Source organism: Budorcas taxicolor, chromosome 5 (assembly GCF_023091745.1).
Source record: "Budorcas taxicolor isolate Tak-1 chromosome 5, Takin1.1, whole genome shotgun sequence".
Lineage (NCBI taxonomy): Eukaryota > Metazoa > Chordata > Mammalia > Artiodactyla > Bovidae > Budorcas > Budorcas taxicolor.
This window is the reverse complement of record NC_068914.1, coordinates 110,542,230-110,560,101: the sequence shown is the minus strand read 5'-3', so window position 1 is coordinate 110,560,101 and position 17,872 is coordinate 110,542,230. Positions and strand designations below refer to the sequence as shown.

The window sequence follows — 17,872 nt, the reverse complement described above, 5'->3', positions numbered from 1 at the left end:
ACCACAGCAACGAAACCTGTTCTCCCAATCCCATAACTAGAGAAAGTTCCTCTTTCTCATTCTTTTTTTCTTGTTTTTATATGCCTCCTGACATATTTACACAATGTGGAATACAGGACTTTTATGTTTTGCTTTTATCAGTCATGAGTTGCATTGTGTGTATTTGGAGTAAGATAAATGTTTATGGAGTATGATAAATGTTTATGATTTAAAAAAATAAATTTCATGACTATATTATGTGAATGAAATAGAGTTTAATCAATTCCCTTATTGATGAAGTTTTCAGTTCTCCCCAAGCTTTTTGGATCTGAACGGCTTTGCACATATTTCTCTACATTCTCGTTAAGCTAGTATGAACGAGCACTTAGTATAATGAGCCAGACACCATGCTTAGTCCTGGAACTTAGAGAGGCTAAGGTCTGGTCTCTAGACTGAGGGTTCTTAGTCTTGAAGGAGGAGACAGAATAGTGAAAACAAGACAAGAGAATTTATGAGTTTAGTTGCTGAAGGAAAGCCAAGATGATGCCTGAGTCAGGGAGGGGTGACCGCTCCCACCTGGGGGCAGTGTGTTTTGGAAGAGGTGGTATTCGCCTGGACCAGCTGAGTGCCATCACTTACTTGTAAGCCCCACTACTGTGGCAGCTTCCCCTGGCTTTGACTTTGGACTTTTCTTAGACCGAATCTTACTTTGATCTACTTGGACTTGATGCCACAGCTCTATGGACCGGTGGCTGAGCCCACTCGGCCCCAAAGTGTCTTCCGCCCCTGGGCTGACCTTGTTGTCCTGCCCCTGAGGCATCTGACTTCAAACCAGCCCTACTTGTGCTTTTGCTGCTGCAGCTGTTGTTGATGGGATGGTGGTAAATGTTTAACAACCCACTGACTTCACTCCTGATGTGCGGTGTTTGCTGATTTCCATGGAGTAAATATTCCTGCTTTGGCAGATTTCAAGCTACCAATGTGAGCATGAAGTTGAGAGCAGAGCTGCAGCAGCATATTATTATGTGGGGTTCTTACCACACAGATAAAATGGACGTAAATAACCTGAGGAGTACGGATAATTAAGATTTAGTAAAATAATTATGAAGTAATGTCTTGAGGATTTATTACCTTTGTTTTAAATATAACTTATTTAATTTTAAGTTTATATAGTTTAGTTTATCATCAGGGATGTGTTTAGCAACAATCTCTCAAAACTGAAGAATGAGCTCTCTCACGTCTATATAAGCAGGCTTTAGTACACCATGGCTATAAATACAAGAACTGGTTCTGCCCGCCTCTCAAAACTCAGCTCACCCCTCTCTCCCCTTCACTGTCTACTTCAGTCATGACAGGCCTCTGTCTGTTCCTCAAAAAAGTCCCACTACTCATCGCTTTAGAGATTTTCTAAAATGTTCCCACAATTGGGATCCTTCTGCCCTCTCATCTTTGCATTTGGAGTTGAGCCTTCTCACAATTCAGTTCTCAGTTCAAATATTACCTGGTTGAATAGGTCATCCTTTTGCATCCAACTCAAATCGGCCTCTTCAGAACAGTTTATTTCCTTTATAATACCTCTTTTTAAAACTTTATTTCTTCTTGGCCATCATTAATACTGAGTGTATCTTGCCTTTTTTCCCTTCTTGTTTACTCATCATATTCCCCTTAAAAGAATGTGAAATCAGTGAGAGCATGGACTGTCCTGCTCACCAATGTCTTGAACCGTGCCTGATGGTTCAAGAGTATATTCAGTTGCCACGTCAGAAAGATTCCCTGGAGGAGGAATGGAATATACTCAACAAGTTGTTTAATGAATGAGTGTATGAATGACAATGTATGAATGATACTCAGTGACTTCAACCTGATGTTGCCAAAAGGGCTAATGGCTCTGGAGTCTTAAGATTTCTATGCCTATCTATCTATCCATACATATATATATTAAAAACCTTTGATCAAGTGCACTTGGTTTACCAGCTGATTTTATTATAACCCAAGGAAATGTCTGAGTTTTGCTAATAATTCCTAGAATACTTTGCCTTAAATCTTACTTTGATGGAAACCACTATGTATGTTGATTATTGGTTTGTGTGGGCATTGATTGATAGTGATCTTCAGATTTCTGGGTGGTCTGTGTGGGAAAAGTTAGACTGAAAAGAAGCAGACCATAGGAATGAGGTTCTAAAAAGCTCATGGCCAGTTGACTTTGCAAGGTGTGAAATGTGGGGGTCTCCGAAATTTTTTCCAATGAGGCATTGCTCTGTTTTAAAAATTCTGATGAGGAAAGAGTAATTCCTGAATAGATAAATCCATCTTAAATATTATTCTCACATCTCTCTTATTGCTAGAAGTAGGCTTGGCCGTGAGTGGCAGAAATTTCAAAATAACATGGGTTTAAACAAAATAGAAGTTAATTTCTCTCTTATGTCAGTGTCTAAGGCAGCGGCCCAAGGCTGCTGGAGCGACGGTCCACCGTGTTGAGCATCAGGCTCCTCCTGTCCTGTTCCTTCTCTTTTTCGCTCCGAAAATCACGGCTCCCATTCCTGTGTTTACCTCACAATGCAATATGCAATGCTCCTTCTCCAGTCAGCATTTCTGCATTCCAACCTGCAATAAGGAGAAAATAAAAGGACAGGCTTCCTTCAGGAACAATTCCTAAATGTTGCACAGACTACTTCTCTTTGTATGTGCTGTGTTGTTTCAGTCATGTCCGACTCTTTGGGACCCCCATGGACAGTAGCCCACAAGTCTCCTCTGTCCGTGGGATTCTCCAGGCAAGAACACTGGAGTGGGTTGCCATGCCCTCCTCCGGATCTTTCTGACCCAGCGATTGAACTCGTGTCTTTTATGTCTCCTTCATTGGCAGGAGGGATTTTTACCACTCTCTCCATCTGGGAAGCCCCTCTCTGCATTTCCTTGATCAAATATTAGACCTGTGGTCACATCTAGCTACAAGGAAACCTGGGAGATGCTTTTATTTTGGGAAGCCTTGGGGCTGGATAGCTAACATTCAGAGCTTCTATTTCCTGAGAGAGAGAGAAAGAAAATGGGGCAACTTGCCACAGATGCCACATCTTTCTTTCTTCTCCATCAAGTAGGTTAAGCAGTTCCCAAATACCAGTGTAACTACTAGGCTGACATGTCAAATTTCCATGAAATTGGCCAGTAAGGAAACAACAAACTCAAATGAATTTAGGCAGTAAATTTCTCGGAGCACAGCAGGAAACATGTTTTATGTTCATGTTGGCTCCCCTTGTCCCTCAAGCTCATGGGCATCAGCGCAGAGTGAATCTGGGAAGATGCTGAGAACACACTGGATCTGTGTCACAGCAGAGGAACAAGGGGCTCAGGAAACTCCGATTTTATTTGAAGATTGATGGCAACTTTCCCATCCTCCTCTCCAAAGTGAGGCATTATCCTTACCCTGGAACATATGAAAATCTTCTCTGGGTAGAGGAGAAAGCTTTATTATCATGGGGTGTCTTCTGGGATGGAGAGGTTCTCTATCTATCATGCTGATCAACATTCTGCCCCTTGACACACAGGATCTTATCTCCCAGCTCCAAGACTGTTTGCTCTGCCAATATCTTTGAAAAGGGGAGTCCAAGACATGAAGAAATGCTGTGGAAATTACCTCTCCACATGCTCCTTCTCTAAATTCTGCACAAATGCATACCCTAATTACAAACGTAAAGGAACATCTGAATTTGTTCGAGACCCATAGTTCCTGTTATTACTCTAATGATATGTTAAATGCGATTGTTTCGTGGTTGTTATTTTGGAGTCTGACACTCTATGCAGGACATTCTAAGAGATGCTGAAGCCCATTTGGCAACCCTCAGCTCAACACTCATTTTGAGGATTTATAAGGGGAATCTAGGAGACTAACACAAATGGCTGGAACAGAAAATTGATTAGAGAGAGATCTGTTAGTGTGCTGGGACACCTTTCCCTTCCACTGACTAGCGTGCTGCCCCGTTTCTCCTTTCTTTTTTCCCAGTCTCCCAGTTTATCCCTCCCTACCCTCCCATCCTGGTAACCATAACTTTGTTTTCTGCCTCTGTAACTCTATTTATGTTTTGTAGATAAGTTCATTTGTACCCATTTTTAAGATTCCACATAGAAGCAATATCATAAGATATTTATCTTACTCTGTCTTCCCAGACTTCTTTCTCCTTCCCCTTACAGCAAGTTAGGGAGGTTAAAAGAACCTAACAGAGAGCATGGCCTTTGTCCTCTGGAGTTTAGGGGATGGACGAACTATGCCTGACTCTTGTATAAAGGCAAGAAACTCTCTAGCTTATTTGAATATTGAACATGAATGTGTGGTTGCAGTGACAGCAAACTAGATTCCTCCATTGGAAGGACAGAGGTATGTCTTTCTTGAACTAGGCTACATGGTGAGATGACCCCAAAGAGACAATTCATTGTGGGATGAACCTCTTTAAGTCAGAGGCCATCACTCAGACCATAGAACCATATTTAAAATCCCCCCAGTGGGACATCTCCAAGCTAAATACAAGACTCTCTGTTAGAGAAATAATCAGAATTGGGACAACTTTTGTGTGTGTATGTCAAAGAACAACAATACTAGATTATACCTATAGATGCTTCCATGAAGAGCAGGTAGGTATCTTCCACAGTGGAGTGTAACTGGGGTTGGGGGGAAGGTTTGGGGATAAAGCCCCAAGTCTCTGTCCTGTCCAATGATTTAAACTGTAAAGGGCAGGGGTATAACTCAAGGTATAAATAATTCACAGAAAAGTAAATAGACACCTTGCTCAAAATAAAAGATATTCTAATGAAAAGTATAATGAGTTTTTTCCCCCTCGAGATTTTCAAGGATTTTAAAATTTGTAAGTGCAGAAGAGGTCTCATGGCCGGTCTAAAGGCCACATGTGCGGGTTCTCCTCTCACAGTGATGAATTCATAAGTGTTCTTGGCTCAAGTGGTTCATATTAGTATGAAGAGATGGTAAGAGGGAAGTTAGTTCTAGTTTTTGTGATATAGCATCTTCATCAGCTCATGCAATGGGTGGCTGAGGTCAATGACTTCTGCTTGATCCAGGAAAGGCTCCGAGATCCAGACCTGCCTTAGTCTCATGGTTATCAGGTTGGTGTGAAGGCAAGTGCTGAGCTTCCATAAGGTTTGATAGATCTCTCATTCACTCAGATATTCTAGTCTGCCTGTGTGTACTCACCCAAGAAGGCTATAGCCCTGCTCATCCCCAGATAAGGTTGATGACCCTTTTGCTGTGAATCCTGACTTGGCAGATTTTTAGGTTTCCTAAAGTGATGTCTGGTTTTTCTGTGTATCTGAACCTACTTGTTAAGACTTGTCAATACTGAGGTAAGCAACCTCATATTGAGCTCGAAAAATTATAGGAAATAGATAAAATAAATAAGTAATAAATAAGTAGATAAAATAAATAGAAAATAGATCAAAAATAAATAGATAAAATAGATCAGATAAAAATATTTATCTGATAGTGTATGAACTGTCAGAACCCATAAGGACTGGAAAACTGTTCATAATGATTTGCCTGAGATAGTCCCAATTTATACCTGTTATGTCAGTGTAATTATCACTAGCACTACTTTCACTATCAGAAAATTCCAGTTTAGATGATAAATTATATGGTTGCCCTCTGGAGGATAATTTGCTAGTATCTATCGAAATGATATGTCCATACCTTTTGACCCAGAAATTCTCCTCACAGTCTTTTTTTCACCCAGACATAAGCTAACATACATATAAAATGATACACATAAAAGTTATTTATCACAGCATTATTTGTAATAGCAAAAGATTAGAAGCAACAAAACTGTTAATTAACAGAATATGAATTGAATTACGAGAATTTATACAAAGAAGTGCAATGAAGCTATTGAAAAGGATGATGAGGAAGCCCCTGGCAGTGCAGTGGTAAGGACTTCAAGCTTCCACCGCATGGTGCACGGCTTCAATCTCTGGTCAGGGAACTAAGATCTTTCAGGCTGCGCAGCTCTGCCAAAAAAAAAAAAAAAGAATGAAGAAGGTATATAGTAAGCAGGATGATCCCAAGACATGTCATTAAGATAAAAGTTTAAAATGCCAAGGTACCATGTATGCTGCGCTGCTATTTGAATGGAAGAGAAAGAATACATGTACACACACAAATGCAAACATATATTGGCTTTAAAGTCTCTGGAAGAAAATAATAATGTTGGTTGTCTTTGGGGAAGAGAATCAGGCAGCTGAAGGATGTGGGAGTGTGAGAGAATTTTCATTATTTATGCTTTTACTTTTGGATTTTCGATCCACATGAGTGTGTAACTCATTATATCAAAATGGAAAAAATAAATAACAGCTTAGCAATAACCAGTGTCTTAGTTTGGTCTGCTATAACAAATATACCATAGACTGGGTGGCTAAAATAGCAAACACTTTTTTTTTTTTTCTTACAGTTTTGGAGGCTGGGACAAGATCAAGGTGCTAGCAGACCTACTATTTGGTGAGAACCCCTTTTCTGGTTTTCAGATGGCCGTCTTCTCACAGTATCATACACAGTGAAGAGCAGAGAGAGAAGAAGCAAACTCTTTTATGTCTCCTCTCATAAGGGGACTAATCCCTCTCATGAGGGCTCCACCTTCACATCCTAATCACCTCCCAAATTCCTCAGTTCTAAATACCATCACACTGAGGATGAGGCATCGCACTATGAACTTTAGGGGGGACACAAACATTTCAGGCCATAACAACCAGCAAAGAAAAACAAATAGAAGGGATAACATTTTTATCATAAGAACAAAACTTGATCTGTTCTTCCATAGAAAGGTTAAAAAGGAGAAAAAGAAATAAAGAGAAAGTGCAGGAAATGGAAAATATGAAATAAAATAAAAGAAATATGCCCTAATATAAATGTTGTTATAATAAATTTAAATGGGTTAAGCTTACTAATAAGAAGAAATTTTCAGATTAGATTAAAACACAAGATATGAATGTATATTGTAATCTCTGTATAAATGTTTGAATGTGTTGTTTGTGTTCTAGATCAGTTTTTTGATCTGATCTATTAACTTCTGAAGTGAGCATGTTAAGATATCTATATCTATCTATCTCTAAGAAATAAAGATGACCTATTTTTTCTATTGTATCTGAAAATTTTGAATATCTGAAAACAAAAATTGGCCACATGTACTTGGTCACCAAAAAAGCTTCAATAAATCCCAAAGAATCATAGTGACAAAGACTGGGCTCTTTAGCCATGAAGTAATTCAGTTAGAAATTTTAAAACTGAGAGCTAAAAACATCTCCAGTATTTTGAATTTAAAAGAACAGACTACTAATAACTCTTGAATTATGGAGATCATTATATTCAAAACTTAGAACCAAACAATAACAAAAACACTAACTGTATCAAATTAACGAGACACAGCCAAAGCAGTACTTAGAAACAGTTCATTTTAAATGCATTTATCAGGAAACAAAGAAAATTAAAAACAAATAAACTAAGTGTTCAACTCAAGAAGTTTGGAAAATAACAAGAAAGCAAGCTCAAACACAACATAATAAAGAAAAGTGGAGAGAAACAATGAGCTAGATGACAATACAAACAGCAGAGAGGAGCAGTCTTATGAAATGCTGACTCTTATTGGGCAAACATCTGGCAGGATAAGAGAAAATTCAGATAAACAAATTACAAAGTAAAAAAAGGAAAAATAAATATAGACACAAAAGAACTCCAAAAAATAAAAGAATGTTATAAACAGTAATATGGTAGTTTTGTTGAGACCTTGACAGAATGAATTAATCTCTGAAAAAAAATACAAGCTGAGAAGAAACATAAAAAGTAAATATGCCAATAAAAGTGAAATAAATTGAACTTTATTACTTTTCCTGCTTTCCGAAATTTCAGTCCAACATATTTACAAGCGGTCCTACCAAATCTTCATGAAACAAATACTTTCTATCTTCTATAGGTTATTCCAGAAATTATAAAAACAGGGCAAGTCATACAACTCCTTGTGCAAGGTTACTATAATCTCGATTTCAAAATAAGATGATGGTACAAGTAATAAAGTTTCAGTTTCATTTCACTACTAAAAAGAGATGGGAAAATCTTATATAAAACATAAAGCTAACCATATCTACTAGTGTAATAAAAATTAATATATTATAATTAAAGAAGTTTTATCCTGGCATATAACAAGAGTTTAACATCTAAAAAATCTACCAGTGTGATTCATTATATTAATAGATGAAAGGAAATACATCACATCATGTATAATATTGATGGAGAAACTTTTGCTGTGTTCACAAATTTGGATCTAGTGTGTATGTCTACTCTTGACTACTGCTGTTTAACACAAGTGTCCACAGATTATCCAACACATTCAGGGTTAAACTAATCAATGTTTCAGATGAAATATGGAAGAATAAGTGTGTACTGATACCCAAATAAACTTTTGAAAACATACAAGCAAGAAAGGGGACCTGACAACCAGATATTAGGATATACCACCAGACCATATTGTAATAATAAATGTAGTGTGATACTGACACACAAGAAGTGATATAATGCAATACACCAATGGAATAAAATTAAGCTTTAGAGAAAGACTCAGGTACAAATGGTAATTTCATCTTGACTCAGAAAATCCTGACATAAAAATCAGGGGGACTTGTTATAGAAAAGCTGGCTTGTGATTTGGAGAGAGAAGATAAAAACAGCTGGGTCATTACCATATCCCATATACAAGAGATCCAGAAAGATTAAAGATCTGAATGTGAAAGAGAAAACTCAGGATGACAGAAGAAAGAAGCAAGCATCATAGCAACATAGGAATAAGGAAGGACTTCTTTAAAAAGATCCCAATAGCACAAGCCACAACATTTTTAAGATCGATTTTTTATTATATCTGAATTATAACTTTTCTCAAGGAAAGACACCAGTTGACAGTTAACTGAGAGTGACTGGTGATGAGACGATATCTTTAGTGAGATGAGAAAGGCACAAGGCTAATATCGAGACTACACAAGTTATTCCTGCAATTAAATACAAAAGCCAGGAATCCTAACATAAAAATAGGTAAAGTGTTTGATAAAGAACTATTCAGAGCAGAGCCTGGTGGGCTGCCACCTATGGGGTCACACAGAGTCAGACACGACTGAAGCGACTTAGCATGCATGCATTGGAGAAGGAAATGGCAACCCACTCCAGTGTTCTTGCCTGGAGAATCCCAGGAACGGAGGAGCTTGGTGCGCTGCCGTCTATGGTGTCACACAGAGTCGGACACGACTGAAGTGACTTAGCAGCATTCAGAGTGTAGTTCTTAAGTACAAAGATGCTCAGACTCACTCATTAGACGTGTGTGTGCGCATGTGCAGTTGTGTCTGACCCTTTGCAACTCCACGGACTGTACCTGCCAGGCTCCTCTGTCCATGGAATTTTCCAGACAAGAATACTGGTGAGGGTTGCCATTCCCTTCTCCAGGGGATCTTCCTGACTCAGGGTTCAAACCTGAGTCTCCTGCACTGACTGGCTGTTCTTTACCAGCTGAGCCACTGGGGAACATGCCTTTTCATATTGAACATACTGGCAAGGAATCAGACATTTGGAAAAGACCAAATATTGAGGATACCTAGCAACAGGTTGCTGCCTATGAGATCGCACAGAGTCGGACACGACTGAAGCGACTTAGCAGCAGCAGCAGCAGCAGCAGCAGCAGCAACAGGAACCCATTTGCTCTGCCGGTGGGAATGTGGACTCATACAAGCCATTCAAAGGGGCAATCTGACATTACTTTGTGAAATTAAGGATGCATGTTTCCTACGATTCAGGACCTCATCCTTCTATCCCAGAAAAAATTCTCACACAGGATGTAAGAAGACAAGGATGAGGATATTTATCACAGTATTACTGTTGAGGGTGGTGGAAAGTTAGAGAGAGCCTAGAATTCATCACTGGGGAATGGAAAAATCAAATATGGTAGTTACACAGTGTGAAATATACTACACTAGTTAAAGGAGCAAAGAGTTATTACATTCAGTAGCATGACCACGTTCCAAGAATATGCTATAGTAAAGCTATACTGGGGCTTCCCAGATGGCTCAGTGGTAAGGTATCTGCCCATCAGTGCAGGAGACACAGGTTCAAACCCTGGGTCAGTAAGATCCCCTGGAGTGGGAAATGGCAAACTTCTCCGGTATTCTTGCCTGGAGAATCCTGTGGACAGAGGAGCCTGGCAGGCTACAGTCCATTGGGTCACAAAAGAGTTGGACATGGCTTAATGATTAAACAACAACAACAACAACAAACCTATATTATGACATCACTCATATTCATGAAAAATACATACACACACCGATATTTCCTTGTAGCTAATAAATCCATGACTAAATATTAAAGCATGTTAAGGATGTTGTATCTAGGGGAAAGGAATGGGAATGTGGCATGAAGATAAAAGAGAATGAATAAATAAAACAAGAGAGGGGCCTTGGAGGTTTTGATTACTTGCCGTGAACTCAGAGATTATGATTAACTCAACTCTCTATCTGTGAGGTTAAATGACAAGTGTTTGATAACCTCCAGTGATTGGGAAATCTTCAACTTCCAAGTGAAGGTCAACTCTAAGTTTACCAGGTATACAACTGCACATCTTGCGACATGGTGCCTACCTCTTCCTGGTTGGTTAGCAAATCTCAGTGGTGGACAGGCTGAATTCTCTCTCTTTATTAAAAAAAATTAATTTATTTATTTTAATTGGAGTCTAATTACTTTACAATATTGTAATGGTTTTTGCCATACATTGACATGAATCAGCCATGGGTGTACATGTGTCCCCCATCCTGAACCCCCCTCACACCTTCTTCCCCGTCCCATCCCTCAGGGTTGTCCCAGTGCACTGGCTTTGAAAGCCCTGTTTCATGCATCAGACTCGGACCGGTCATCTATTTCACATATGTAATATACGTGTTTCAATGCTATTCTCTCAAATCATCCCACCCTCGCCTTCTCCCACAGAGTCCAAAAGTGTGTTCTTTACATCTGTGTCTTTTTTGCTGTCTTGCATATAGGGTCATTGTTACCACCTTTCTAAATTCTATATATATGTGTTAGTATACTGTATTGGTGTTTTTCTTTCTGACTTACTTCACTCTGTATAATATGCTCCAGTTTCATCCACCTCATTGGAACTGATTCAAATGCATTCTTTTTAATAGCTGAGTAATATTCCATTGTGTGTATGTACCACAGCTTTCTTATCCATTCATATGACAATGGACGTCTAGGTTGCTTCCACATCCTGGCTATTGTAAACATTGCTGAGATGAACATTGGGGTACACGTGACTCTTTCAACTCTGGTTTCCTCAGTGTGTATGCCCAGCAGTGGGATTGCTGGGTTGTATGGCAGTTCTATTCCCAGTTTTTTAAGGAATCTCTACACTGTTCTCCATAGTGGCTGTACTAGTTTGCATTCCCACCAACAGTGTAAGAGGGTTTCCTTTTCTCCACACCCTCTCCACACAGGCTGAATTCTTGGATGTTCCTTTTACACCAATTTTCTTAGGGCTCACCACCACCCTTGTTCACAACAGCAACACATTGCATTCCATCCCGATTTAAATGATAGTTTTTTTTTAAAAAAACAACACAAAATTCATGTCAGCAGCAATCTCATGGTAAGTGAGTTTTAATCTTATTGCATGGATAAATTTCCCCTTTTAGCCAAAACAATTTTGAAAAAAAGCTACCAAATGTTTTCCCCTAAAGCAGCAGACTACTAATTGTGCTCTCCTCCCAACACAGATCTGGGTCATTTTTATGAGAGAGGAAATTAAGAATTTTATTTTTAGTAGATGAGAAAAGAAAAAAGAAGTGCTATTATTTTGTTGTCCTAAAAATCATTGCTGTTCTTATTTTTAAAAGGGAAGGAAGAGTGTGTAAGAGCCAGTGCCTTGGAACTGGGTGAAATGTAGTTTGACTTTGAACTACTTATTTTAACTTTCTGTGTCTCAGTTTCTTTATTTATAAAGTGGGGATTCATAGGTCAAGGTTTTGGAGGGGAAAAATGAAACCACACATGGGGAATGCTTGGCAGTGTCTACCATACAGTGTGCATTTATTTAAGTAAGAAGCTGTTACTGCTTGCTTTTATTCATTGCATGCCTCTTAAATAGCAACATAACAGGGTTGTCACATTCATTGCTCTCCTTAGTATGGCAGCAACATCAAGGGATGAAGTGATATTTGCAAGGCAATCTTGGGATGGAAGAAAACTCTTCATCTCATGTCTGTGTGTATGTGTGAGCTTAGTCACTCAGTCATAGCCTACTCTTTGCAGCCCCATGGACTGTAGCCCACCAGGCTTCTCTGTCCATAGAATTTTCCAGGCAAGTATACTGGAGCGGGTTGCCATTTCCTACTCCATGGGATCTTCTAGACCTAGGGGCCAAACTTCAAGTCTATCATACTAGAAAAACACTGGAGTCCAATAAAGGATATGGATTCTCCCGAAGGTGGAAGTCAAGGTCTTGTTCTTCTATGTTCAACAACACTGATTCTCCATCTGACCACAGGGAATATTAATCACACACCCAAAGACTCCTTTTGGATAGAAATTATACTTATGTCTGTATTCATAGCAACCAGTAGAAAGCTAGACATGTAATAGAGGCTCCAAGAATCCTAAACAACCCTTAAGACCCCATTTTATTTTATTTTTTTTTTGCCTCTTACATTTATTATTTATTTATTTTTAATTGGAGGATAATTGCTTCACAAAGTTGTGTTGGTTTCTGCAGTACAACAACACAAATCAGCCATAAGCACATATATACCCCTTGCCTCTTGAGCCTCCCTCCCACCCCATCTTCATATCACCCTCTAGGTCATCACAGAGCACTGAGCTGGGCTCCCTGTTTAAAGCCCCATTTTAAAGACAAATTGAGGCAAGGACTTGGCCAAAGTTAGTGGTGGAATCAGGAGTCAATCTGTTTGTTTTGAATCCCAAATCTGATTTTTTTTTTTAAATTTTTTGGCAGGTGTCTGGTCATTCCTTCAAAGAATTATGGGAGGGGAATGGGTGGATTTCTAGCAGCCTCTATTATTGGCTTGTTGACTTGTTTTCTCTTAGCCCATTACACTCTCCTGGCTAAATATTAGGCAGAGACTCAAGGCCTTGATGATCTTGATTTGTTTAACATCTTTTCTGAACTTCTGTCTTTGCAGTGTTCTTGTAAATTAGTTTTGCCTGCTGGGAATGAGTGTCTCATCTCAGTGTCAGAACTGAAAAAGTGGAGGTGAATGACATCTTCCTGCAGATTAGCCCATCCCCCTATTTTATTTTCTTCAGAAGGCTTAACTCTGCCTAAACTTACTTATATGTTTGCTGTCTGTCTTCCAGAATGGTAGCATGGTGGGGGAGGCGGGGTCCCCCCTGCATCCCCATCACCACCTGGCACACAATAAAGGTCCACAGTAAGATCTGCTATGGTATACTTTTAAGCAGTATCTCCCAGCTACTGAGTGCTGAACGATACAGCAAGAATTCTGCGTGCATGCTACCTCACTTCAGTCCTTTCAGATTTTGCAACCTTGTGGGTCCTAGCCCGCCAGGCTCCTCTGTCCATGGGATTCTCCAGGAATTCTCCTATCCCATGGACAGAGGATACAAGAATAGTGAAGTGGGTTGCCATGCCCTCCTCCAGGGGATCTTCCTAACCCAGGGATCAAACTGGCATCTCTTAGGCCTCTTGCATTGGGAAGCGGGTTCTTTACCACTAGCGCCACCTGGGAGGGTGGAGGTGGGGTGGCTCAGAGGGCAAAAACTCTACTTAATGTTAAAGGTGTCACCTCATGCTTTCTCTTACCCACAGTCTTACTAAAACGTCCTGGTAAGGTGGTGCTACCATCCTCTTCTGCGTGCTCCCTCCCAGCAGTGAGGTAAACAGCTCAGTGACACACTGGCTGCATTTCAACCCAGGTCGCGCTCTCACCTTTGCTCTTTAGCAACAGTGCCCAGCATTCACAACGTCATCTATTTAGTTTTCTGAGGTCAGACCCCAAAAGGTCGTTTCTTTGGTGGTTAATAGAAAGGAACCCCTCCCCAAGCATCAACTAAGATCTTGACTCTGCTTCTTACAATTGTTTTCATCAGGCAGCCACAGATTTACTCCAGTGGCAGAGAATCTGTGCCCAGGCTTTGGAGAGTCCTGGAAATGCCCAACCTGTCTAATCTCCAGGGCACAGGTGGTCCTGCCCTCCCTCACTGGCCTTCCAACATCCCAGGAGGGCAGGCAAGTTCGGCCTCTCCGCATCCGCCACAATCTCCCCGGCCGCTCCCCCTGCCGCTCCCCTCTGGGTGGCCCAGGTCCCGACCCAGAGCCTTGCAGCGTCAGGACAACGCCCATCGAGGGGCGTTCCTGCGGCGGGTACGAGGCAGGAGACATCTCGGAGGCGCTCCTCCCTAAAGCCAGGTTAAAAACCTCAGCACCACGCTGTTTGCAAATCTCCCTGTGGCTGACGGCGCATAACTGTAGAGAAGGCCAGCGCTACGAGCCAGCATGTCAGCTCTGGTCCTAGAGAGCGGAGCCTTGGGCAGGAAATTCAGCGACTTTGGACAGGTGAGCCTGGGGAGGCGGGGGTCGGGTCTTAGCTGCGCAGGGAGGGGAGTTTGCCCCCCTCCCGCCGTGGAAAGAGGTCAGAGCAGTGTTGGTGTTTTCAACTCCCATCAACTCACCAGGACATTGAGAGTTCATTTGAGGAGGACGGAAACGTTTAGGAAGTTGACAGATAACACATGTGTGCAACACGTTTCCCAAGGAGAGAACATCTATCTTGGGTGACTTTCAGGGAATGAGCTGCAGGAGTTGGGGATCGGCTTTCAGAGCTGCCACAGATGGACTCGCTGTGTGTCTTTACACAAGTCTCTGTCGCCTTCTTTTTCTTCTGTACATTGGTCCTTAACAATCTGGAATGGGAGTAGGGGTCCATCCGGATTTACTCTTCTGTGATGTTTTACAAGTGTTCTCAGCCAGGAATCAAAATGGCAAAATTGTAAGAAATTGTATCCTTTTTTTCACCTTTGGGAGAAAATGCGTTATGAAGAGGTCCCAGACTTACTCCCACCTGGGGAAGGAGGCAATTAAACACAGAGGAAAATACTTGTCAGCCTTGAACTTGGAATGTAAGAGAACCTTAATGTGGCAAGAATAATGACCAGGGTGCATTCTATTCTCTAGAAAGTGTTCCCTGTTCCTTGGGGTGAACAACTGCAAAGTACATTCTTTAATTGGCCACATTCCTAGAATTTAGGGTTCAGACTTAAAGCCCACCCCTGGGAGAGGAAGGTTTAGAGAGTGCTCTGTAACACCTGTGTGTTGAAAGCAAGCTATTTAACTTCGCAGAGCCTCAGGTCTATTCATTTGAAAGGTTGGAATAAAAAACCCCATATCCTAGAGTTAGTATGAGAGTCAAGTGAAATAATATCTTTAAAGCTCTTAGCACACTTTCTGGAATATAGAAGTGCCAGGGGTGTCTAGCCGGAAATGATTTGTTTGTTCAACAAAATGTGTCAGAATACTGGCACGAGGAACACACACTGAGTCAAGCCCAGTGGCTGGTGGAGCTTCTCAGTGGAAATGTGATGGACCCGGGATCAGGTGATGTGGACTCTGTGTTTAGTTTGCTGATGCTGTGTATCATCAAGAAGTTCCCTAACTGGGGAAGAGGCTCAGTTTGGGATCTGTAAAACGGGGGGCTGGGAGGTGGGGGAGGTGGATAGAAAATAGTCTCTGGGAGAGCTTCCCTGGTGACTCAGATGGCAAAGAATCTGCCTGCCATGTGAGAGAACCAGGTTTGATCCCAGGGTCGGGAAGATCCCCTGGAGAAGGGAATGGCTACCCATTCCAGTATTCTTGCCTGGAGAATTCTGTGGGCAGAGGAGCCTGGTGGATTGCAGTCCATGGGGTCAAAAAGAGTCGAACAGGACTGAGCTACTAACACCTTTGAGTCTCTAGGACTCCAGCTCTGACAATTTACAAAAAGACACATTTATACCTTCCTGAAGCTCTAACCCAGATAAGCAGAACGCCCTAGGTGTAGTCCAGATAGAAAGTTGATCTACACATGCAAGCACAACAATCCTGCAAGAGATGTCTGGCTCGTTCATTCACTCAACTCAACAAAGACTTATTGAGCACCTACTCTGAGCTAGGTACAGCTAGCTGGTATAAATTCAGCCCTGGTGAAACTTAAATTCTTGTGGAGGAGACAAGACTATAACATTTAACCAAATGAACATATAATTTCATGTGGAGGATAAGTGCTGTGAAGAAAAATAGAATGGGGTGACGGATTAAAAGTTGAAGGAAACTCAGAAATCATAGCTCTAAATGGCACAGAGTCAGTGTTCAAACCCAGGTCTGACTCCAACACCCTGTGCACTCCTCCAACCACACTGCTTCCTCCTGCAGCTAAGTTCTGCAATAGACAGGCTTTCAGTGAGTCCACAGCAGGATGTCTGCTCTTGTTTCCGGGTGTCTTACACTGTAGATGTGTGTTTGTATAATCACACATGTGAAAACACACCTCTGCCCATGACCCCCCCAAAGCACTAAGGTCGGCAATGAGTACCCCTGGAATATCTTTGCTGTAGATTAATTGCTTGCAGTTATGAAAACTGCTCTTTTTCCAAATATATTAACAATATAATGTATTTGTTAGACAAAAGCAAAGAGAACTTATTTCTGTTAAGTGTATTCATCAGTTCAGTTCAGTCACTCAGTCATGTCCAACTCTTTGACATGTGCTACCATGGACTGTAGCACACCAGGCTTCCCTGTCCATCACCAACTCAAACTCATGTCCATCAAGTTGGTGATGCCATCCAACCATCTCATCCTCTGTTGTCCCCTTTTCCTCTTGCCTTCAATCTTTCCCATCATCAGGGTCAGTTCTTCACATCAGGTGGCCAAAGTATTGGAGTTTCAGCTTCAGCATCAGTCCTTCCAATGAATATTCAGGACTGATTTCCTTTAGAATGGACTGGTTGAATCTCCTTGCAGTCCAAAGGACTCTCAAGAGTCTTCTCCAACACCATAGTTCAAAAGCATCAATTCTTTGGCATTCAGCAGAATATAGTCTTTATATTCCAATTCTCACATCCATACATGACTACTGGAAAAACCATAGCTTTGACTAGATGGACTTTTGTTGGCAAAGTAATGTCTCTGCTTTTTAATATACTGTCTAGGTTGGTCATAGCTTTTCTTCCAAGGAACAAGCGTCTTTTAATTTCATGGCTTCAGTCACCATCTGTAGTGATTTTGGAGCCCAAAATAATAAAGTCTGTCACTGTTTCCATTGCCTCCCTATCTGTTTTCCATGAAGTGATGGGACCGGATGCCATGATCTTAATTTTCTAAATGTTGAGTTTTTAAGCCAGCTTTTTCACTCTCCTCTTTCACTTTCATCAAGAGGCTTTTTTGTTCTTCTTCGCTTTCTGCTGTAAGGGTGGTGTCATCTGCATATCTGAGGTTATTGAGATTTCTCCCAGCAGTCTTGATTCCAGTTTGTGCTTCATCCAGCCTAGCATTTCTCATGATGTACTCTGCCTAGAAGTTAAATAAGCTGGGTGACAATATACAGCCTTGACATACTCCTTTTCCTATTTGGAACCAGTCTGTTGTTCCATGTCCAGTTCTAACTGTTGCTTCCTGACCTGCATACAGATTTCTCAGGAGGCAGGTCAGGTGGTCTGGTATTCCCATCTCTTGAAGAATTTTCCACAGTTTGTTGTGATCCACACAGTCAAAGGCTTTGGCATAGTCAATAAAGCAGAAGTTTTTTTCTGGAACTCGCTTGCTTTTTTGATGATCCAACGGATATTGGCAATTTGATCTCTGGTTCC

General features: G+C 41.0%; 1 protein-coding gene across 1 annotated transcript in view; it reads left to right on the top strand.

The window, feature by feature from the left end:
• The first annotated feature begins 14,525 nt into the window (after nt 1–14,525).
• Nucleotides 14,526–17,872, top strand: part of PAH (phenylalanine hydroxylase) — an 83,992-nt gene continuing 80,645 nt past the window's right edge. Inside the window, exon 1 of the mRNA XM_052640996.1 lies at nt 14,526–14,585. Coding sequence (XP_052496956.1) covers nt 14,526–14,585 — 60 coding nt within the window. The remainder of the gene's footprint in view (nt 14,586–17,872) is intronic.